Source organism: Corvus cornix, chromosome 1A, assembly GCF_000738735.6.
Source record: "Corvus cornix cornix isolate S_Up_H32 chromosome 1A, ASM73873v5, whole genome shotgun sequence".
NCBI lineage: Eukaryota > Metazoa > Chordata > Aves > Passeriformes > Corvidae > Corvus > Corvus cornix.
In genome coordinates this window covers 40,912,097-40,937,033 of record NC_047057.1, presented here as the reverse complement: position 1 = coordinate 40,937,033, position 24,937 = coordinate 40,912,097, and the positions used below count along the sequence as shown (strand labels likewise).

Below are 24,937 nucleotides of genomic sequence, written 5' to 3'. Positions count from 1 at the left end.
CTTTTGACTAAATTGACTTCCATCTCTTGGACCACAATGAATGAAATAAAAATATTTAAAGTAGTGTCTGAGTGAGTTCACAGATGAATAAAAGATAAAATAGAATTTCATCACAAGAATACTGCATCAGGTTATGACCTACAACGTTTTTGATGCTTAAAAATGCTTTATCAAATATTTTATCAATTATCAACCAATAAGGAGTTTTGAACAAGGGAGCACTGATCAATGTACAAGAGAATGTCTTTCAAAAATTATAATACTAGCTACTAAAAGGAAAAAAAATTTAAGGAGAGGGTTTTTTCCTAAAAATTGTGCCCTTTTTCTCTTTCTGCCAGGCATTTTGTATTTTTTTCAAACTACAAATAAGGCATATGATATTACTATTTGATCTGTAAACCTCCTTTTCTTCTCTAATGTCTTCACCAACTAGTTAATTCTGTTTCAGCAGTTATCATATTTCAGACTGTGCTTTCTGTGTTCTCTCTTTGATGTCTTATTATTAGATTATGCAAAAGCTGAATCCTTTAGTTGAGATTCCTAAACCACTGAAAAAGTACAAATTTCAGCTTCTGAATTCGAGGAAAATGGGATTCCATATTTGTACCTTCCCATTATTTTCTATTTTGCTTCTTGTTCCTGCCCCTGCAGAATACACCACTATTATTTATCTGTCCCTAGCTTACTGTTTATACTCAACTTGTTCTTCTTCCCCCATTGAGGCAAATATAAGTCTTATTTCATCCTCAATGGTGTACTTTTAAAACACATAATTTAAAGTTATTTCTCTGTATTCATATTCCAATAGTGTCAAAGAAGTTCTTCCAATATCTCCTGATTATTTAACCTCTTCTATTTCAACCCTCTGATCACACAAATGTATTGCAAACTACCACTCCATATTAAAATGTTCATGTCTTTTACTCTTCTTGTAACATGGTACATTTCCACTTGAATTGCTTCATAAGGTTCATTTTCCTAGCACTGACAACAAGACATCATTAAACACTGTTCCTTCCAATTTGACCAACTTTTGCGACTTTTATGGGTTGTTATCACTTCCTGTACTCTTCCATTTATGTTAAATACAATTTCTTATTTATCTTCTATAATTTCCTTCATAACAATAGCAGTTTCATATTGTGATATTTCCTAAGACATATGACACTTTTCTGCATTCATGTATAGACCTAAAAAGCTATTTCAACTGGGTTGTACAGGAAGATGCCACACAGGCAACTGTTCATTTCAATTTTTTTTTTGCTAATTTATGACTGTTTGAATATGGAATTCCTGCATGTTTGAAAAACTAAGCTGGTTCTTAAAAAAAACCCAAAAAACATCCCCGCCAAAACCAAAGCTCAACTCTACAAAAATGAATAAACAACAGAGGTGATACTCTACCCACATGAAGAGAAAGAGTTTCTGATGTAAACTACTTCTACCTGCAATCAGCATGCTTCAGGATCCACTCAGGTGCTTACAGTTTCAAAAAGAACATGAAAGACTTTCCAGTGCTATACCATACTTTCACATTATTCTTTTGTGTAGTCTTCTGTGAACAGTGTTCTGTAGTTAATATAGTACTGGCTTCAGCCACTCTGCATGGGAGAACTTCATCAATAGCACTGCTGAGAATAAATCTGGAGTATAATCAAAAGTTACCAAGAGTTCTTTGGGTAGCCAAGGCTCTTGAAGAACCAAAGAAATCAAGAGGAGTAGAAAAATATTTTGAAATAGTATGTTCAGCATTTCAATGCTTAGTTATCCATCAGTAAATGTAAGGTATAAATAAGATGGAAGTAAATTGAGCCTATTTTGTTTATCCTTATTGCCTACACTCTCACACAGTTTCTGTCTCAAATTCCAAGTCTGCCTAGTACAGACCTTATCTCCAGCTTTTTTCATAAACTTTGGGAATTAATAAACTAAATATATAATAATAAATTAATAAACTCCTTAATGATGGATGTTCTCTACTGAATAGAGGATTTTATACTGTTGAGGAGAAAAACAAGAGATGCATAACATGAAACCCCCTTTTTCACAGAATATTTTGATAGATTTTATTTCTATCCATTCCTTCTTAAAATTAAATGACAGAAGCAATCAAGAACTTCAACACAAGTGTTTAGTTGCTCAGTAATGAAACTGTATTTCCAAGCAAGAAGAGATTATCACTTTATATGTAGTCCAAACCAGAGGAATACCTTTCTCTAAATTCAATAAACCAAGTAAAATTATTTAAGACATAAGATCTTCCAAAGGAATTCTCAAAATAACAAGTACAAAGGAATATTTTGTAAGAGTGCAGGAGGTCTAACTACTATGTTGTTCACTATAAAGAGGACAAAAACTACACAATACGATCAATTTTATTGAGTGTGACAACCATTAAGGTAGGTTTTGTTTGTAGTGAAGAACTTAAAAGCACAAGAAAGGGACTGAAAAATTCAAACCCAAAAAACTTTTGCTCAAAATAAAAATTTGAGGCTTCTATGTGACAAGAAGATACATATGCCAAGTATTAAAAAAACCAAAAAACCCCACCATTACTCGGGAGCAGCATGCAGCTAGTCAGTAAGGCTGACTCACGTCGCATTGTCTCATACTTTCTATGAACAGGTAATTAAAACATGTAATTGCGTGTCACAGCTTCAGAATTTTCATTTTAAAAAGTCTTTCTTATATTTACTCTTGAGAATACACATTTTTTCTAGAAAGTTATCTGAATAATAGAACTTGTTTTAAAAACTCATGTTCATCAACACACATGATGTGCACTAGTATCATGCATGATTGGTACTTAATGCAGTTTAACACTCAAAGTGAAATAATGAAATCATTGTACTAATATCAATACATACTTTAGTTATGAATGCCTCTGGACTGATTAACCATTCTATCTATATCATACATTTAATATGATATATATACATATATATATATATATATATATATATATGATAGACCAAAATATTATATACTTTTCAACTTAAAAGGGTTTTATTTTTTTGGGCAAAACTATTTCTGGTTTAATTTCTGATCTTGACTTGAAATACCTATTGGTATTTGATGAACATACTGTGACAACAATTCACAGCTCTGTCAGCACAGTTATGTGTAACAGCAGAACTATTCTACATTTTCAACTACAGACACAAAGTCTACACTCAGTACAAGGCTGCTGTTTAATTTACTTCACAGCAAAACCAAGAGGTAACAGTGAAGATCAGGCCTATCATTATGACAAACATTGTATAAACAAGACTTGATTTAATGTTCATTGAATTAAATAGAAAAAAAAAGTCTCAGATAGACTCTGAGTCTTTTCTTTTTCTTAAGACACTACATCTGAGTTAATCCCCAACTCTGTGCAATTCTTATGTATCTCTAACCAGCTTAAAAACAACCATAAATACCAAAATTATGTCTATAAATAAATATAGACATAAAAGCACTAATTCTTCCTATTAAGTTATACTTAATTAGTTGATACATAATGGAAGATGATAAACAATATGAAATTCCAGTGTCTTACAGATCTATTAAAAAAAATCCATTTTTAAAAAAGGTCAGGCAAAAAAAGCAAAAGAAAACCATAATTTGCCTATGAGTTGCCCCAGGTTAATTCTCCATACATATGTCTCAAAGATCTTAGTATTTGTATAGATTTTTTCATTAATTGAACTGAAATTCTTAGCTGGTGAACACATGAAAACAAAAAAGAATTGAAACACTATATATAATTACAGAGAAACCAACACATATTCAAATATATCCCCAACATGGAACTGACTTAATTATATTGATTTTGGATCAGTTATAGTTGCAATGACACAGGTTTTTTCTATCCATGCAGAGAAGGTTTGAATGATTTACTTACTGAATAAAGAAATCAGTTGAAAAAGGAATAAATTAGCCCTGACTCCTCCTCCTGTTCTTTTATAGAATTTTGTTTAGAACTCTATTCAAATTATTTTTTAGTGGGAAAACAAACACCAACCCCCCAGTTCTATTTGGGAACATAATTTAACTATGCTTAATCTTGAGTTTAAACAGTTTATGTTTATTGTAGGTGTATTTAAGTTAGTTTCTTTTCACTAAACTTTTTGTCTAAACTTGCTACCAAACTCTCCAACTCGCTGACTTTACATATGCATTTCTGTATACATATACATAAAATTTGTTTGAAAAGGAGGGAACAACTTAAATACCATGATGGCTCCAAATAGGTGAACTTGCCTCATGTGCATTCTGTTTATATTTGCAATAGCTTTTAAGACAGCCATAACTAATTAATTTTAAAGTGCAATTTGTTTTGCCAGTTGTTTAACAACAGGTTAAAACAGTTGTTCACTTTTAACTTTGCTTGTTTGCAGCTGATGATCTAATCTCCTGCAAATAGCACAGGAATTTACAGAGCATTAAGGTCTGATCCAGAGAGGAGTGAAATCTCATAAATTTCAATTAGGTAGGCAAACTCTCACTTGAGATTAAGGAAAAGCAGTAGCTAATCTTATACCATTTACTCCAGAAGAAGGAAACAGATGATTATACTTTTTAAAACCTTATAGACTAAAACTAGTTATTAAAATGGTATAATCTTACATGAGAATTTGTCTTAAAAAAAAAGTGGCCAAGACGAGATTTTACTTGATTCTACTTCTACTGTGACAGTCACTGTCATGAAGAAGAAGGAGTAGAATATCACTTGCAAGATTGAATGTAACAAGAAAATACCCAGTTTCTGCCTTATATGGAACTTGTTTTATAAGAAAGACCCTAATATAGTTTTTATACAAAATAAACAACTTTAATAAAAAGTAATCCAATTGAAAAGTTAACAGAATTTTTTAAAGCAGTTGAAGAAATAAAGAAGTATTAAATGGTAATATTTACAGAAAAAAAATTAATGTAACTGCAGAAGTAAGCCAAAAGCATTATTTTGTTCAGCAAGATTTTTCTGCTCTTCTGAAAAGATAAATTGGTTAGAAGCACTAAGTTAGGGGTACTGATACAGAGGCTAGAAAAATGGGTACATATGTGCAATGAGAATATGGAAAATGCATGTAAGTAAATACAGAAACTCGTCCGTAACTTGTACCACAGTTCTTGAAACTTTCTTTCAATCTTTGAACTTCTCCATATTCTGGTTCAGTGAATGTATCAAGGGGTACTAAAACTGGAGAAATATCGGAATAGCATCAGCACCCTCAAGGCATCCAGGTCTCAGAACAGACTCTTCTTCAGCATTCGGACTAGAAGAAGAGAAAACAGGAGAAAAGAATGCAATGATGTAGCAAAATTGTCACTAAACCCAATATAACTTCTTTTCAATGATACTTAAAATGTCTTAATTCTACTCACCTTCTCCTGGATTCCAAACAGATTCTTCAGCTTTCACCTGACTGGTCCTGGGTCACTACATCTTACAGTGCTCTGGGTGCTCATCAGTACTGTCTTGTTGTGTGACTGTACTAATTATACAATGAGAAAAAGGGATTTGCCCCTTATATTTCTATAATGAACAAAGATACTGTATGGGAAGTCACAAAAATATGTAACAGTTTCATAGGGGAAATAAAATTTGGAAGCAAGAAATTAGTATGATGCATGGATAACATACATGCTTAGTAATTTAGTGAAATAGTAGTAACTATTTGTACAAAGGTATAAAACCCAAAAATCCCAAGAAGCCATAAATGCGAAAGAAGCAACTTCTAAAATTTATTCCAAGCAAGATTTTATAAACATTTCCATTTGAAATAAATGAAAGACGTTTGAAAGAGAATTTTGAATACAGTGCACACAACTCACATAGTATGATGACAGCCTATGCAGTATTTTAGCATATGCAGACCAGACTACAAGTAGAGTCTGACAAAACCCAAGAAGGCAGACCTGGCTAAGAGTCAGGAGTCACGCTTATTAAATTGAACTCTCAGGGGTATCATGCAATCAGAGGTCACAATCGAGGCAACAGAAGCAATGTCACGATATCAGAGAAAGGGCCAATTCAGACCTGCTCCCCGACAGGCAGTGAGGTCACGGCTTGCGGCAAATAACTGTATTAAAAGGGAATATTCTCTGCACACTTTTAGAACTGTCATCTGAACAAACAAAGCCAGGTCATTGGTAGGTTAAATCAGAACTTGCTGGCTTACTAGCACATAGCTTCCTTTCTTCTTACATTCACTGCTAATTTCTCAATTACAGAATATACATCAGGTACTAAAGCAAATACTCAGTAAATTTAACTTAAAAATACACAGTAGAGTTTAAATTCCTCCTTTATAAAAGTCACATTCTATCTTTGACAAGAGATATCACTAGTTTCTTCATAGAGTGAAAACTGCTGAGCTTGCTTCTTATCAGAAAACAAAAAGCATGCATGTGTTTTAGAGAAACATCTTTCCACAGTCAGGGTCTTAGTAAGCCTGATAGCGTGAATTTAGAAACCATGAAAAAAATTACAGTTATTAATAAAGTACTTGTTTAATGATGACTGTGAAAGTGAAGTTCTTTTGTCTGGGTACTTGGATTTCTTTATCTCATTGTCTGGACTGGGTTATCGACAAGATTCTACAAATGTGGTAACTTATGAAATTACAACCCTGTTGGATTAGGAACCTGACAACAAACCTGCAAAGAAAGAACTATTCTAGAATGTCATGTAAACAAAATTTTATTCAAAAATATTATCTTGAAATGCAGTCTTTCTTACCAATACGAGAAAAAAATATATAACTTCAAAATTCAGTATTTCTACCTTTTTTATACAAGCCAGATAAAATATCTGCAGTGCATACATCAAACTGGCACAAACCTATGAATTCCAAGCAATTGCTAACATGTTTTGATAAGAATTGAACTGCAAAGTTACGAAGTTGGAAAATGTACATTACAGAACTAACACACCATAAAAATTATACAGGTATCACTGCATGATTGTACATTTTCATTAAAATACTTAAGTTGGAATTCCTTGTAAAATCATGTAGGTCCACCACACATTCAATTCTGGATTACATGAAATTTGTAAAAGGCATAGAACTTTGCTGTAAGAGTTAGCATTGAACAGCATAAAAGTTTAGATACCTATATTTCAGTTTTAGTGTTGTTTTGATATTTTGCTTGAAAAATTTTGCACACTACCAAAACATATGAAGTAGCTGAACAACAACATTATTAGTTATAAAACCAGAAAGATAATTCAATGTGGGTTTAATATTAAACTTGTGAAAATGGCCTCTTTGGAATACTGTAGACCTCTGACCTCATTGATAATACTAATTCTCCATAACACCATAGTTCCCATTATAGAATAAGAAAAAAAAAAAGAAATTTCTTTAAAGCAAACTTTAATAAATTACATTTTCAAATTAATTAAAAGCTCTGGTGGAAGGCCTTCCTTTACTCCATCTCTGAAAGTGCTTAGAATAATGCAGTTATTAAAATCTATAGCTACAGGAAATATTCCTTTAATTGTGACTTAAAATGTGCCATGGATTCCAACTGAAGTAAGATTTGTACCTATAAAATATTCTAAGACTACATTATATTCCTTATTCAGAGCATCATACCAAATGGAAATTCTTTTGCAAGAGGAACATTTGTGCAATATAACATTCATGATACTTTTACAGACACAGCATCTGTGGCCTATGTTAAAAAACCATTTGCATTGTAATATGATTTTAGTGCTTGAGACACTCATTTTGGAAAGCACTTGGAATATATCTGAATATGCACTTTTAATGACCTCTTCATTAGAAACTGTTTTTTGGAGTGTAAAAAAATGTATTGGGTACTGTTCAGTGAAAGCAAAGCAAATAAACAAACCACCCCAATATTGAGCACAGTCCCCAGGTATCCAAACAAGACAGCAACAAATTCAACAATTACTTTTAACAGGACATGCTAAATGTAAGTTTTGTAACACTTTATTTTAAAGGAATTTAACCAAACCTATTCTCCCTTATCCCCTCCAACCAAATCCATTTGGATTTAACTTGTTGCTAAAATTATCTGTCTTTTGCACTCTAAGACCTAGGTCATGACCTTACTTAGGGACAGGAAATAGTTATCAGGTCACTGAATGGTCAAATGAAAAAGGATTTGAAATGCTTCGGTACTCAGGGATCTATTCATCTAAAATGATTGCCTTATGCAGTATTAAAAGCTGTGGATCTGAATGTGGAATCAACTTGTTAACATTTACACTGGCTGAGATACAGATATCATACTACAAAAATTTTGGACCTAAAATATCAAGAAAAGGAGAAAAAAGAAAGGTAGAATTGCAGGAGATGAAAATAAAACTATCTGAACTATTATATCATCTTACTCAACAATGAGAAAAAATAGTTTTCAACCTCTGATGACATTTTGGTTGAAATCTCTTTCCTACTGAAATCATCACTGGGTAGTTATTAGCAAAAGAACAGTAAGATTTTTTTTTTTTTTGCATGTGAAGTTCCTTTTAGGTTGATAAAAACTGGCTAATTAGTATGTTATGAAAGCACAGGTAACCACCTATATTGTATTAAATCCTAGTTTTGGAAGTTTATTGGAACAAACAAACATGCTCTCTAGCTTAGAGACCACATTTATATCTGATGCACTAATAAAATCCTTATGCCACCACAAATTACAACAGTCTGCAAAATAGCAGAGTGAGGAACAAAGACAAAGTACACAGGCAGGTGAAATATGTGGTCAGAAACCTTGAACATAGGAATACAGGAACCCTGAAGACTAAAACCACAATGAGAATTCGTAATATTAATTGGTATGTATCTATGGCAAGTACCTCCTGTTCAGGAACTTCAGGCAAGTAGAAATTTTCTTTTCTTTTTGATAATTAAATGTGAAAAGCAAGAATATTAATAAAAATGTCATATATAAAAATGTCATATATCTAGATAATTTATAAATACTCAGACACTGAAGTGGACTGCATAAATGCACATAAATTATGTTTTACATATTTATTTTTAAACATAATTTCAGGACTGCTTCATTCCATGCATACTGAAAAAATCCTACACTATCATTGACAGACAGGAGGCTAGAAAATTAGGCACAGATTTTATTTTTCAGTTTTATTTTATAATAAGAAACTGGACCAGTAGAACTATGTAACCGAAGCTTGAGTGCGTGCACTGTAAGGCCCCTGCAGTCCTTTACAAGTTTTCAGCGTACCACTGTTGTGAACTGGGTTTGCACTCTGCCAGCAGAGCAGCTCTGACCCATGGAGAGCACTCCTTCAGATCAACACTGCCTCAGGCTTTACTGCTTTCTCCAAGAAGTCTTACATTTCAGGCATCAAGTTGAATTTCTTCTGGAGATGATTAACCCAAACCCATGACAGATTTTTTCCAAGATATCCAACTCCTTATGTTTATTTTATCCTGGCTCTTTTTGGATGTACTGGACACAAGTAACCTACTCATTTTACATGTTGAAGGGCTGGTGGAGAGCCATTAATTCCTTAAAATGAGAAAATATTTCAATGCGAGAGTTCTGTTGTGTGAGTTCAAACTAAATAATAAGAAACAAAGCCAGAGAATCATGATTTTAAAAGATAGATCCCCTTCTGAACTACAAGTTTCTGAAACACATTTTCATTACACTTCAGGACAGATCTAACATTCTCTGAAAATGCATTATTTTGGTTTTTTTGTCAGTGCTGTATGGATTAGAAACTGCTTCCTTAATGTGGCATACAAATTTAGAGCCTGGGAGATACGTAATAGTTATATTTTACTGTGAACATGGGAATTCAACTCATAGAATTGCAACAAGGCCAGATTTCAAATGTGGTTATTAATCCTCTTGAGACAACAGATCAATAAAAGATTATTTATTTTAGAACTGGATGTTTACAAACAATGTGATTCCTGGGAGATGCCATTAATATTTCTCCACTAAAAATAGCTAATTTCTAAAAGATGAAAACAACTAACACAAATCATCAGTTATAGTTCAATGTCTTTTTAAATGCTCTTAAATAACAAACAAAAAAAACATTTAAAGCCTGTATAAAGATGAATATTAGCATTCCAGCCTTGGTACCTTCTCTTAACTGTCAGGTAGAAGCGATTTTTCAAGCAACAGTGATTTGAATCAATATAAATTCTACTAAATATAACACACAATTTTTTTCAATGTATTCATATTTTATAATACAGAAAATCTAAGCAACCATGTTGATCATGATGCAACAATATTTTAATAAACTCACAGAATTAACTAACCTTAAATAGCTAACCTTAAATTCCAACTTTCCAAAGTCTCACATTTGTACTTTCAATTATCACTAATAATAATAATCTATAAGAATGTTTTGCAATACTTTTCACTTGAGACTACAAGGAGTTTCATAATTATGAACTATTAGAAAGCTGGAAAACAGATGACTAAGTGGATTCCTTGATATTTATCTTCCAATCATATGATATAATCACAAGCTCATTTTACTTCTTATTCTAGAAAAATAAATGTTATTTCTACACACAATTTCAACAGAAATAAATAAATATTGCCATAATTAAAAGTCACCTGAGAAAGCAAAATCTATTCATTATCAAATTTGTATTGGTGAAATCAGTCTTAACACTATACCCGTTATATTTTCTTTAGTCACCATGAGCATAAAATGACAGGAAATACAGTACTGCCAATTAGGTTCCCAAACTACAGCAAACATATATTGTCAACACAGCCCAGTGCACTTCTAACATAGTTAAACTTCCAGGCAGAAATCATTGTGCGTATTTTTAGATGAAGTCACATTGCACTGTTTTCACTTTGAAGTGTATGGTATAGATGTGTCACTGATGGATATGGATATGACTAAAAATAAATATACCATATATGCCAATAAATCACCTAACCTACAAAATTAAATAGAGCACAGTCCATGAAATTCTTTGAAATAAAGTGAATCATGTCCAAATAACACTTGGATAGTTTGAATGGATTTTCAGCTGATTTACTGCATTATTCCAACTTGCTCTACAGATTGGAATTCAGCTTCCCATTCCACTGAACAAAAATTATTTGGATAACCCACCAAAACTGTTGAGGAAACTGGATTAAAGAGAACCCAAAAAGACACATACTGTTTGCAAAGCTCATAGCAAAACCATGTGCTTGGCCTTAGGGCTCATTCTTTGGTTTTCAGCTGCTGGGCCTAAGTATTCACACTGTTGGCTAGAAAAGTATCCTTCCTCTGTGTAAATGAAATTACAGATCCTGTAATTCTGGACCCACAAATGGCAGAGATGCTCTGTTACACGTTCATCCAGGACTAACTGGAACTTCCCAAGAGGAGTCAAGGATAGATTCTTCCTTCAATGCCTGATGTACTTTACCCAAAACAGTCAAGACTATTTTACATTAAATTAACAACTGAAATAGCCTCCAGACAAAAAGAGGACAAGCAGCCATAAAGCCTTCTAAAAAATATGCTTTGATGCAAAATAGGAAATTAAGACAATTATCTGTGCTCCTTATAAAGTTTCCAAAATATTGAGATCTTTGAAATGTCATCATCTACAAACCACAAAAATATCTCCAAGAATATTCATTGAACCACAATATTCATTAAAGAATACATATTTTGTTTGTCAGCTACCTGACACTAAATGAAACTCAACAACCATGATGGAGGCACATCCTTATCACACCAATGAGCGCAGTGTAATATACACAGTCCCAGAAAACGTCCAGCAAATCATCAGGAATACCTCAAGTCAGGCTTTCATCTGTCTTCAGGTTTTTGATCAGGGTATAGTTTGTTAAAAGAAAGAGTAAATACGTATTTACACTTGCATATTCTATGGCTTACTTTACAACCTACTCAAGTTAATGTCACAATATATAATAAAGATTCAAATATATTTTTATTTAAATAATAGTTTTAATGTATCCACAATACAATGACCACATGCATTAATTTTAAAGAAACTGAAACTGCATCTGACAGAATGTGTTAGGATTACAAAATGCATGTTGATACTAGTAATTACACCAGACAGTAATTGTTCATAATTTACTTTCCTTTCAAAATATACAAATAAAAAGTCATAAGTGCTATGCTTATTGAATTATTACACCCACTTATGGTATATGCTTATATATTTGTGTGAGTATAGACACGTGTTGTATGTAAATGTATTGACATATATATACAGTAATGCATTGAATTACATTCCCATGGTTTGTGCCTTCACATGCTGCTTGTATTTTTAAATGGTAAACTCTTCTTTGTGAGAACAATATCTCCTCATGCTGTAGGCATAAGGTGTGTATTACAAAAGGGTTTATTTCTGACTAACTTCTGTGTGCTACTGGGATACAAATGTGAAATAATGGTCCCTGGTGGAGATTTGTCTAATATCAGTGAGTAAAGCATGATGACTCATCCAAAATTTAATAAAAATTTATGAATAAATTTTGAATATTTTGAAAAAATAACTCAATTTTTGAAAATGTATTTTCCTACAATGTGTAAGTCAACTTAGAGATGCATGCATTATCCTATGGGATTAAAGTTATGTACAAATTTTCAAAAGTTGTTATCAACATATTGCATATCAACTTGCCAAAACTTTTGTACCAGGAAAGTAAGAAGGCAAATTAGGACAGAATAATAATCTCAGGAACACAAAAGCATCAGATATTAAACTCATTCCTTTTCACTCTATTTTTATACCTCTTATGCTTCTATTCCTTTTTGTTTGTACTCTTACACACAAAACCACGATGAAGACAAAAGACATTCATCATACATTTTAACTAGATTTCTTCTTAAATATTCATTACCATGATGTGTTCCAGTTTGAAAATCTAAAACTGTTCTAATTGTTTCACTTCCCAGGGCATCCCCTTTCAAAAGTAGTGATTCTGTTATTTAACAGATAACACATGTGTACTTGCTGTTTTGCTGTTGATGCTATGACTTCTCCCCTCCATTTCCTAATTTAAAGAAATAAAGAAGGAATATATAGAATGTGCTTTTTTTTTTTTTTAATTTATTTATTTGTTCATGAAGAAGATGGTTTGGAATTCAAATTTTCTACCCAAGGACTCACTACCAGTCTGTGGAAGTAAAAGGATTGAATGGAGGAAGTTTATTTTCACCATGCAAAGGAAAGGTCTGGGTTCTCTCGACTTAAAATTCAATGACCACAAGATTTATGGATGCAGAGTGAAAACATTCCACCTTCTTCTCACAGAAAGAACTCCACTAACAGAACAGACCCAAAGAAATCTATTGCAGGCAAAAGAGGAAGAAACATTCAAAAGGTGAGAGGGAAAATGGGAAACAAGGGAAGACATCACTGATACCACAACTCTGTGAAGTTACTATGCAGGTGCAAAGAGTTATTAATTCTAAATTTAGAAACTCTTAGTTCTGTCTGATGATATCTCACATACATACAAATAAATGTTCTGTGTTGCACACTGCTTCTAATACCCAACCTAGAATTTTCTGGACATAATGTCTAAAGTAGCAATGCCTCTGGTAGAAGGACAATTTTACATTCTGGTCAAGCAGAAAAGTATTGCTTGTCTTTTTGAAGGCTCAGCAGTCTGCATGTGAGCATCCATGAGTGGTGAAAAAAAGTTTCTGCTTATGAGCTGGCCAGAGAAGTAAAATGGTCTTTGAAATGAAAGATAATTAAAGAGTACCACCACTATGCTTGCCTTTTGATATCCAATCTGCCTCGGTACCTTCTCTCCATAAATCCAAAAAATAACTTCAGTAATATTTAGAACGCGTACATTGGCTTTTCAAATCAAAGGGAAATGTTTCCAGGCAGGAACAGATAAACTGGTGGCAGGAAAGCTAGGCTAAACCTACACTGACTTTAGGGTACTGAACCTGTAATCAGGCTTATCTCTGACATGGTTTTGAACATTCCTACTATTGTTTCTAGTCTTGGACATTCACTTTTTCACAGGCAGCCTGCATCTTCTGTTTCTTCTGCATATGATGCATTCTGACATATATAAGCATATGCCACAAAAACATATATGAGAATGGGAATGCTCAATCAGGTGCAGTATACACAGATTCGCTATAGTCAAGGTAAATTCATGCTTGGATCTAAGGCAAATAATAGTGCAAAAATATTTCCTCTTCAGAATTTACCAAGAATTGTTTCCAAACAAATTTGAGCATGGACTTATGAAGGTGGGGCAAATCTAGGCTTCCATACAGCTAGGTTAATTGACTGAATTGCAGTTCAGGTATATTCATATTCATTTCACACCTGTCTCAGACATGTTCTAATTTTATCCTCATACAGCGAATCTTAATACACTATAATTTGTAATTTTACTTTGTGAAATTAGGAACAGATCAGCTAGCATGTGACTATGTCTTTGAAAAAGATAAAAAGATAGAGGTGAGAACTTTCTGAGTACACTAATGAGTTGCAGGAGGAATCAAAAAAATATAGAATGATGTCTCTGGAGATGATTATCTTCTTACAACAAGGGCATTTTATATGGACTTGGCCTTATTCTAATTGTACAGAAACCAAGGAGAGTAAAAGAGCTATATCAGTGTTTAAATATTTGTGGAAAACAAATTTTATATTTACATGCTAAATCTTCTTTCCTTCCCTTCTGTCCAATGGTGGATTTTTGAGGAATAGTTATGAAAGTACGTTTGAAAAAATATGTTAAGGATTTTTAGGAGTTAATGGCTAGCCTCAGAAAAGGTGACAATTAAATGAAGAATTTGAAGTGATATTTAATTTATAAAGTTTTATTCGAGTACTTCATATTTTATATCTCTGTGACATGCTTTGACATTTTTTATGATGAAGATTTAATAATAAAACAAGAAATAAATAAGTTAGGCTCCATCTCCCTATGAATTAAGCTCTAGGAGCACCTCCTGCTATCCACAATGAATTGAAATTGAAATGTTTCACTGCTGTAACTTGAGATACCCAGGAACAGATAAGGTCCTTAAACTTCTGGCTTCTTCTATTTGTGCATATTGTTTTATATTTCGAGTAGGCCTGTTTAAAATACATTGCAAGATATATATGCTTATATGCATAAAATGAAATAGTTGTTCATACCTTCAAAGTATCCAGCATTTATAGGCTGCGTCTTCCCTGGTGGTTTCACAGGGAGATGTTTATTTTCATTGTTTTTGAACAACGCCAGGCACACAGCTGGGTCTAGATGACAAGAACAAGTTAAAATCAAAGGTCAGACCTGGCTCATTCATTCCTTCAAGCAGTTTTTCACCTTTTAGCCACTTAATAAATGAAAATACCTTTAAAAGTAGGTTTTATATTCACAAAGGATTACACTTTCTAAAATAAAGCCAGATAAATACACACGCAACTGAGAATCAAAGTCATTGTTTTGCAGGATTTTAACACTGTTGATCGTTTAGCTCGCTCATCTCCAAATTAAAAATAAACTCTGAAGCATATATTTGCAGAAAATATTTTTTTAAAAATCTTGTTTTAAAGCTTGAAATTAAAGCAGAAATAGTAACAGGATACATGTCAAGCACTGTTTCTAAAAGCTTTGGTCCAGAATTATTCAGCAGTCTAAATCAAGACATTTACACCTAAAAAATGTTAACAGGAGGCAGCTTATTTTTTAAGACTACGCTTGTAGACAATAAGTTAGTCTTCCTCCATCTTCCATCCTGACTGAAATTAAAAAATACCCCAGAAGTCTGTAGACTCATTTATATGCTGAAGTATGACATCTTGATTAGTTTCTTTACTGTTACTTTTAAAAGTTTGCAAAGAAGTAAAGAAGAGCAGAGATTTGTATCTAAACCTAGATAAGACGTTCCTTGACTGGTAAAAAAAAAAAAAAAAGTTTAATTAACAAAAGCTAAACTGATGAAAAACCACACTAGTCAGGAGAGGTGATTTTCACATGTTATTTCTGACATGAAGGAAGAATTTTTTGCTTGGCATAGGAGGAAAGTAAGAGTTTAAGGGAAACAGTGTGTTAGAAGGAATGTGAAAATTCTGGGCACAATAAACCAGTGATATATTAAAAAAAAAATAGGGACTGAAAAGAATGTTGAAACAAAAGCAGATACACAATGACAAGTAAAGTATAGAGAGTTTTGTAGGTATGCCACGGAGCAAGGTAACATGAGTAGCAGAATGACAAAGAAAAGATAAAATAAATACATTTGACATGGTTAAAAGAAGACAGTAGCCCAAGCAGACATATCTCAGGAATATCTGAGAAACAATGAGGCAGAAGAAGCTTGTCAACAAAGATGACTAAAAACTGTCTGAAAAGGGTAGAAATTAGTAATGAGGAGAAAAAAACCAATGGAGTTTATCAAGAAAGTAGAAATGTCAAGGGAAGGATCTAAATTTTCACAAAGAATGCATGTGTAGCAAAAATGAGTATGTGAGACACTGCCAGAACAGATAGAGCAGGAAAACAGGTTATGGAAAGACTCAAAGAGCATTCAGACAGAATATACTGAAATGACGAGTTATGTCTGGTGCTTCATTTTGAGTCTGTTACATGACCTTAAAAGTGTTTATTGAGAGAGTTTATAGGACCATGATAATAAAGAGCTTTTTTGTTGTTGGTTTTCTTATTTCTAGAAATAAAGCACCAGTATGTCCTGTTAAGCTGGTGGGCAACTTCTTATGAATTTTAACAACAGTTTGTAAAGTTGGTTTCGACTAGACCCCTATAGCTGTAGTAGACACTTCAATTACAAACTAATGGAACATAAAGGGATCCTAAGAGCTCAGCTTTTCCCCAAAGAGTGGGAAGATCAATTACAAGCCTGGAGAAGATCTCAAACGGGGTGTGGCACTCTAAGAGATAATGCATTGGCAAAACACATCAAGACATTACAGTATTCTTGGTTGGCCCACACTGCAGCAGCATGTGGTTGACAGAGCGTTCTTAACGGTGCTAACCTCTCATAAAGCAGCAAATTTGACTAATGAAGGAATTGTGGCAAGTGGGGAGGGAGTAATATAGGCCATGCCAACCTCACAAGGCAGAATCAGTGGCACCTTTGTTATTTCAAATTGTCTAAGAGCCTCTCTCACATGGTTGTAGGATGGTTATAGCTTTCAGATTAAGCCAGAGGATGTTATATTTAAAGTAATTTTAACTCACTTTTACTACCTAAATTAAATGGAACTATCCAAGGTGCAAAATAAATAATGATTAGCTCCATTAGTTTCAAAGGTGGATTATTGGAATGATTCTGATAATGGGATAACTTTATTCACAAATTGGATTGCTAGGTTTGGAGATTCTTTCACTCTGTATAAATGGATAAAGTAGCCTTCCAACCAAAATAAAATTGTGCCAGACTAGTGTTTGTCAGGGTAGCAAATGCTTAGGAGAGTGAATCACAGTAACACTTGTGATTTAAATACCTTGAAATTGTATTACATTATACTTTAAAAGTTATCCTTGAAATTTTAGATAATAGAAGTTGTAAAAAATATTTTAAGCATGAATTATTATTGTCTTTTGTATAGTTCTAAGATACATGGCCATACAAGTCCTACACATGGATAAAAATGTACAAATAAAATTTTTTATAATTGTAATTTTTCCAACATCCAGCACACAGTGTTGACAAGAAGACTTCTAACTTCTTCCAGCTTTATGCTAGTTACAAAAAATGTCTTTCTTTAATAGAAGACCAAAGACAAAGCGACAAAATCAAATAAAATGTCTTAAGACAAAACGCAATTGAAAATTTCCAAAGTAACTTTGATTAATTTAAAATAATTCCTGAAATAATAATTTTTTTCCTTTTGTGGGTCTATTGACATCAGTCCAAAATGTTTTAAAAATGTCATCTTTCCTTCATCCAACCTCCCACCCAATTCTATGGAAACACCAAGTCCAAAGTTAAACTGTACCAAAGATTTTTGGTGAAGTCACACAGAATAATTATTCCCAAGTTAGATTTCTCAAACATTTATCTGTGCACAAAGATATCAGCAGTAAAGATATCGTGAACTGGGAAGAAGGGTAAATAATGGAAATTGTTCTTCTAAGAGATTTCCATCAGAAGATTTGTCTTTGAATCTTTACAAAATAACTTAAAAGAATTTACATGGATTTAACACAGTGCCAGAATACTTGAATTTGTACCTACCTGGATCACCTCAACCATTGCCTACAGCTCTTTTGTTATTAAAAATGAGTCCTTTTCTTTATCTAGTCCCAAGTGTAGGCAATATTACATAGATTACTTCATAATACTAGTGCTTTTCAGTCTCTGAGTGAGCTAGGGAAATGAACTCCATGTATGCTTTGATGACAAGCAATCAAATGTTTTAGATTTCACAGAGAACTGTGAAAGAGTCCAATAGTTCAAAATCATAGAAATATCTTCCTGGATTCTGGCACACTCATTTAAATGTGGCTTATTAGATGATGGTCTGTGCTTGCAATCTAGAAACCAGGGAGATAATTTAATGCACATTCCTTGGCTGCCTCCATATATAGAAGTTAAGTTGGACAAACACAAGATATGTTATGGAAAAAATATGGAAGGAATAGTTACTGCCTGATCTTGCACCACATTCCTAAACTTCTCGTTAACATGTGAAACTGAAAAATTAAAATGTTTGCCATTCAGTTTTGTTGTGGAATACCTGTAATTAGGAAAACATAAACATAATGTGACAACTTTAAAGAGATCCTAAGACAAAGTAGCACACAGCAACAGATGCTTATCTGTAATGTAAATTCATTTGGAAGAAAGACTAGATTTTGTTCCATAATGGCACAGGAATTAGAACTGCAAATCATCCATGGCTGGAGTTCCCAGAAGATACTGCTACCCGGAATTGACAGTCAGAACAAAAGTAGCTTTTTTTTCTGTTACTAATATAGATCAGTGGTCATTTATGTAATGTGTAATACAGAATAATAATATGCTCAAATTTTTGTTCTGACTGTTAAGACATCTCTTTTGGGGCTGTGGGTTTGAGGAAGGTGGGTTGAGTTTTTTATTGTTTTTTATTTCATTTTTAATTATTGCATTGCTGTCTAAAATTCTAAACTCAAACTAAAAAATATTTGCTGACCTCTATGAAATGTCTTTATCATTGTGTTCTGGTTCTAGTGATCAAGGTCCACTTCAGCTGCTTTTTACCTTTTTTTTTCCCTTCCTATCTGGCATCAAGTATTACCATAGAATCATAGAATCATTAATGTTGGAAAAGACCTCCAAGACCATCAAGTCTTTGACCAAACACCACCAGGTCAACTAAAGCATAGCATTAAGTGCCATATCCACTCATTTCTTGAACGCTTCCAGGGATGGTGACTCCACCATCTCCCTAGGCAGCCTGTTCCAATGCTTAACTACACTTTCAGTGAAAAAATTCTTCCTGATGTCCAACCTGAAGCTCCCCACTGCTTGAGGCCATTTCTTCCTGTTCTGATGCTGGTTGCCTGGGAGAAGTGAGTGACCCTCACCTGGCTACAGCCTCCTTTCAGGTGGTTGTAGAGAGTGATGGGGTCTCCCCTGAGGCTTTTCTCCAGGCTAAACATCCCCAGCTCCCTCAGCCACTCCTCGTAGGACTTGTGCTCCAGACCCTTCACCAGCCTTGTTGCCCTTCTCTGGACATGCTCCAGCACCTCAATGTCTTTCTTGTAGTGATGAGCTCACAACTGGACACAGCACTCAAAGTGTTGCCTCACCAGTGCTGAGTACAGGGGGACAATCACTGCCCTGGTCCTGCTGGCCACACTATTTCTGATACAAGCCAGGATGCCATTGGCCTTCTCAGCCATGTGGGTGCACACTGGCTCATGTTGAGCTGCTGTCACCCAGCATCCCCAGGTCCTTTTCCTTTGGCCTGCTCTTCAGCCACTGTTTCCCAAACCCACAGAACTTTCCGGAGTTGCTGTGATCCAAGTTCAGAGCCCAGCACTTCACCTTGTTGAACCTCAAGCAATTGGCCTTGACCCATCAATCCAGCCTGTCCGGATCCCTCTGTAGAGCCTTCCTGACCTCCAGCAGATCAACTTATTGTCATCTGCGAATTTACTGAGGGTGCCTTCAATCCCCTTCTCCAGATCATTGAATAAGATATTGAACAGGTCCAGCCCCAATACTGAGCTCTGGGGAACCCCACTAGTGACCAGTTGCCAACTGGAGGGAGCACCATTCATTACCGCTCTGTGGGCCTGGCCATCCCGCCACTTTTTAATCCAGCAAAAAGTCTACCTGTCCAAGCCAGCTTCTCCAGGAGAATGCTGTGGGAGGAAGTATCAAAGGCTTTACTGAAGTCCAGGTAGACAGCATCCACAGCCTTTCCCTCATCCAACAGGTGAGTCACCTGGTCATAAAATGAGATCAGGTTGGCCAAAGCAGGACCTGCTTTCTCTAAACCCATGCTGGCTGGGCCTGATCCACTGACAAGAGAACATTTTTTGGAGAGGAAAAGGTTAAACAAGAAGTGATACACCAGTGTAGGAGAGACAAGCTTTCAGCCATCTTAAAAGAAGTTAACTATGAGAGGCTAATATAAAATCCACAGAACCAAGGAAATTACAAGTTAAGGAAGAAATTTGGTACTATTGTACCAAGACATCTTCAGGAAGCTAGGATTGTTATGAGTCACTTAAGCACAGTGAGGCACAATAATGTCTTCAGACACAGCATACACTTGGTATCATTAAAATACAGGCCACAACTTTAACTACATAAACAAGCATACGGAGCAGTAGTGGATTAGGGCATACAGGCCTTAAGGCCATGAGTTGGTGGGACTGATCAGTTGCAATATCAGCCTTGCCTGAATCATTCCATATTATAAGGCTATGCTACTTTAAGCTCTCCCTTGTAATACAAACCCCAGGATTCAGTGCACTTTCTGGTATTTTTTTCTATATTGAGAAGGTATGTGGCCAGACACATGAGGTAAGACACTTCTCAATTTCTACATATCTAGAGTTTAACTCTGTACTTCAGCAAGTCACTCTAGGTTGTGTGTCTAGGCAATGGAGAACTGTAAGTGCTTTTACAGTGAGACTCAAGTGGTCTGTTTTTGAATTATATTTTAAGAGGAAATTTATTTCCATAAAACAATGCAGATGACTAACTCAGATGTGGACTTCTATAATTATCAAATGAATACCATCACTGTTGCACTAGTAGAAGACAAATGTTTTATATGGAAAATAAAAAGGAAAACATGTCCACACCTGAGTATGTTAAGAATCAAAGCTGTTCAAGGCTGTCCAGTCCAAGTTCCAATCCAGCAGACGTCTTGACAATATTAAAGAGCAACTGTATAACTCTCTGAATGCAAGCTGATTTAACACTTTGCATTTGTGAATCTCAGGTCTAAGGCAAAGGAGTTTGATAGCATATGGAAGCAGAAAACATACTCTGACAGCTAGTTTGTTACTAGAAGTTCCATCAACACCTTATCATTACCTGCAAGTAATGAGATCCTTACACAGAATGATCAACAGTATATAAAAGATGTTTGGGGTTATACTGAAATCTCAATGTAAAAGCTATCAGTTTAATGTGAATATCTTATCATTTATTTGTATCTAGAACCTTTAGAGTTGTTGCTTTGCATTTTCTCAAAAAAAGTTTTGCTTCTAAGTCAGATGCGTGAGTAGATATAACATAGAACATTGCTTCTTTATACCTTATAATTCCTTCCATCCAGTGGATGCTTGTTACTTACTTTCTAGTGGTTATGAATCTTTCTCACAAACAAAATTATTTTCTTGTAGTTAGCATATGTTCAACTACTTTAAATTAGAAAGCTAAAAAGGAAACAGTTTTAATTATGACACTGAAGACCTGGAAATTCAAAAGAAAGAACAGAAATAGTATTGCTAAAACTAGATCCTACAACCTTCCATATTCAGCATCAGTAAGTACAAGATAAACGAACCTCATTTCAGTGGAAATGAAGGCGATAGGATGGTAACTTCTATGGAAACACTAAAAGACAATGTTGACATCTACTTATTCATATAAATTTCTGTCTGCTTTTAAATATTAGAAGGAATAAAATCTCTTTTGGAATTCCTGCTTCAGCAGGGTTAAACTCAAAGCCATTGCCTAAGACTGTGAACTCTCTCTCCCTAGTTACACTCAAATTGCTAAAAGTAACCTAGCATGAGCTGTACCACACAGAGAAAGATACTGGCAGCCTAATGGGTCTGGTTGCAGTTTCCTGATCTGGAGCAGGCTAGCCTCAGGATAAGGTCTATATGCTCTAATTGAAATGCTGAAAAGTCCCTCTGTTCTACCAGACTCTCAAAAAGACCCTGATTTACTCTCATCACTTTCAGAGGATGTACCTGATGGAAAACATAATTATATATGCGGAGATTCTTCTCACGTGGAGAATATTTGATCAGCATCATTTTTTAGTACAAGATTAGAGCTTTAAGATCAATTTAATATAAAAATACTTGTTTTGATTGATAATATCCGTTTGGTCCTTACTGACCAGGGAAGGACTGGCTGTCAGTGGGCTGTATGAGAAAGAATAGTCAGCTTGATAACCTTTTTACTTAAACGGGATGGGGCGAAATATTTTCAGTCACATTTTTTGGTTCTGGAAACTATGCTTTCTGTTCATCTGAAAAAAACCCTGTGATTTTAATGACAGACAGAGAACTCCATACAGGCAAATTATATACACAGGTTATTTTTGTGTTTGATGTAATAGTCAGAAAGACAAAAAAATTCTATATGAGGTAGTGTCAAGAGGAGAAAATTTGAAACTATAAAAACATTGGGCAAAAGTTTTTTCAATTTTTTTAAAACTAGCAATGTACTTTGAGAATATTCCAAGCATTACATTAAAAAGCTCAACACCCATACATCATATTGAATAATCTGAACAAAGTGAACATAAACATATCCAAGAAATCCATTAGAACTACAACAAAAATAGGATAGCAAATTTGATATGCTCAATCAGACATTTATGACTGGATTAATTACTAACATAAGACAGACAGCATATGGAGGAAAGAAGATATAACCTAATAAGTTTTATTCATTGAAAAATTATGCAGAGGCCAAAAAAATGGAATATATATTAAGAACTCAGCTGCACACCAAATACTTATTGCTTTTTTTTTTTTTTAATAAGGTAACATGGTAGGGCACCATGAAAAGCTATGAAGATTTAAATATAATAACTTTAACCTCCTATCCATATACTCTCATTTCCACAAAGCACAGTTTGCTGATTACTTGTCTTTTTGTCACCTACCCCTTTTTTTTTTTTTTTTTAACTATAGGTCATTTTTGTCACATTTAGTCTTCGTCATAGGCACGGTATTGAAAGTAGAAAAGATTACACAGAAAAATGCTTTGCTGAAATATATCTGTAGGCTGATTTTTGCCCTTCAAAGAGCAAAACATCTTTCAATATTTTCAACACTTAATACAGTAGAGTTTTGCAAAGTTACGCAGAAGAGTGTAGCTTGTGATACAAAATATAGGTATATAAGGGTGCATTTTCTAAAAACCATTTAGTGTTAGGTCCTATTGTCAAATAGGGTCATAAATGTTTAAATGTTTCTTGTACTATCAATATATGACTAATATGTTCATTAATATATTCCAGCAACATTTCTATTAGCATATCATATTAACAATTAATGACTCTAAGAAAGGTTCATTGACATTGGAAGTATCTGAGAAGAACCAGAACACAGTTGGATGAGAGGCTGGATAAGCTTTATCTATTTCCACAGTAAATATATAATTTTAAAAATTTAAAGATTTAATTTTATCTATATCAAGCTGGTTTTTTCATAAATAGTTCTTGCATAATTCGATAATTTTAACCTGAGATTTTCCCAAGAAGAAAATACAAAGAGAAGCACAAAATGCAGAAATATAAATCTCACATCAAGAAAAAGAGATACATGAACAGGAAGAAATGAAATTTCTGTTTACCATAGCTGTCAAATATTCAACTTCAAAATGGTTTTTAAAATCTAAATATCTTGATTTAAAATGAGTTGTTTTTACTGAATCACACTCCATCTTTATTCAAATTAATGTTTAATATTGTACAAGCGAAGTTTTTAAAAGAGAGACACTATTTTAAGAATGGAAAAATTACATCAATATAACCATTATTTTAACTGTTGACTTACCTAAATATTTATTACTGTATTTTTTAGGTTTCATTTTATGGGCCCTCTTCAGCATTAGCTGTGCAGTAGAAATATCCTTAAAACCCCTAAGGGAAGAAAATAACTTACTAAATATATCACATGTATTATGTTACACCAGCTGCATATTATTGTATAATACACTTTTCAAAAAGAATACTGGTGTGTAGTACTGATCCATGGTATGAAACTTTCTGAATTACAGAGATAGCTGCAATTCTTATCTTAACATTACATTATTGAAACTTAATAAGATAGTTTCCCAGACACTTACAAAAATAATTACAATCATTTTTACTTTGGTAGAAAACAGAGATTCTCCAAAGGTGGAACTTAAAAAAAGCAAGCAGCAACAGCCAACTATACCATACCTATTCCTGGAAGCCACTGTGTAAGCAAAAAACCTTAACATACCATTCTTCTGATATTTTCTCTTCTTTTTCAGACATAAGTAAAAACTTCTTTTTTTCTTTCCAGTTAGAAAGCTGTGATGACACTGTTTCCTTCCCTGACCTGGAAACAAAGTATAAAAGCAGTAATGAAAGGTAAGTAAATAAGAAAGGCTCTGAGGTTACACTATTTTGCAGCCTTTGTTATTCTGCAACTTGTTTGTGCCTTTTAAAGGCACTTTTGAAGCTTGGAAATGATGCAAAAAAAATTCCAATTTTAATACTTCGTGAAGGTTTTATCTTGGAGAGTAATAAAAGTCTGCCATCAATTTGAAATGTTTACATTTCAATTACTTGAAGCATAT

The 24,937-nt window shown here is 33.9% G+C and overlaps 1 protein-coding gene across 4 annotated transcripts in view; it reads right to left on the bottom strand.

Annotated features, from left to right (window-relative positions):
- Positions 1–24,937, bottom strand: part of LRRIQ1 (leucine rich repeats and IQ motif containing 1) — a 104,714-nt gene that overhangs the window by 25,280 nt on the left and 54,497 nt on the right. For all 4 annotated transcript variants that reach the window (XM_019279921.3, XM_039571455.1, XM_039571456.1 and 1 more), the window contains 3 exons: positions 24,598–24,696; positions 24,166–24,251; positions 15,111–15,212 (listed from right to left, as the gene is read on the bottom strand). In XM_019279921.3, the coding sequence (XP_019135466.3) occupies positions 15,111–15,212; positions 24,166–24,251; positions 24,598–24,696 (287 nt within the window). The remainder of the gene's footprint in view (positions 1–15,110; positions 15,213–24,165; positions 24,252–24,597; positions 24,697–24,937) is intronic.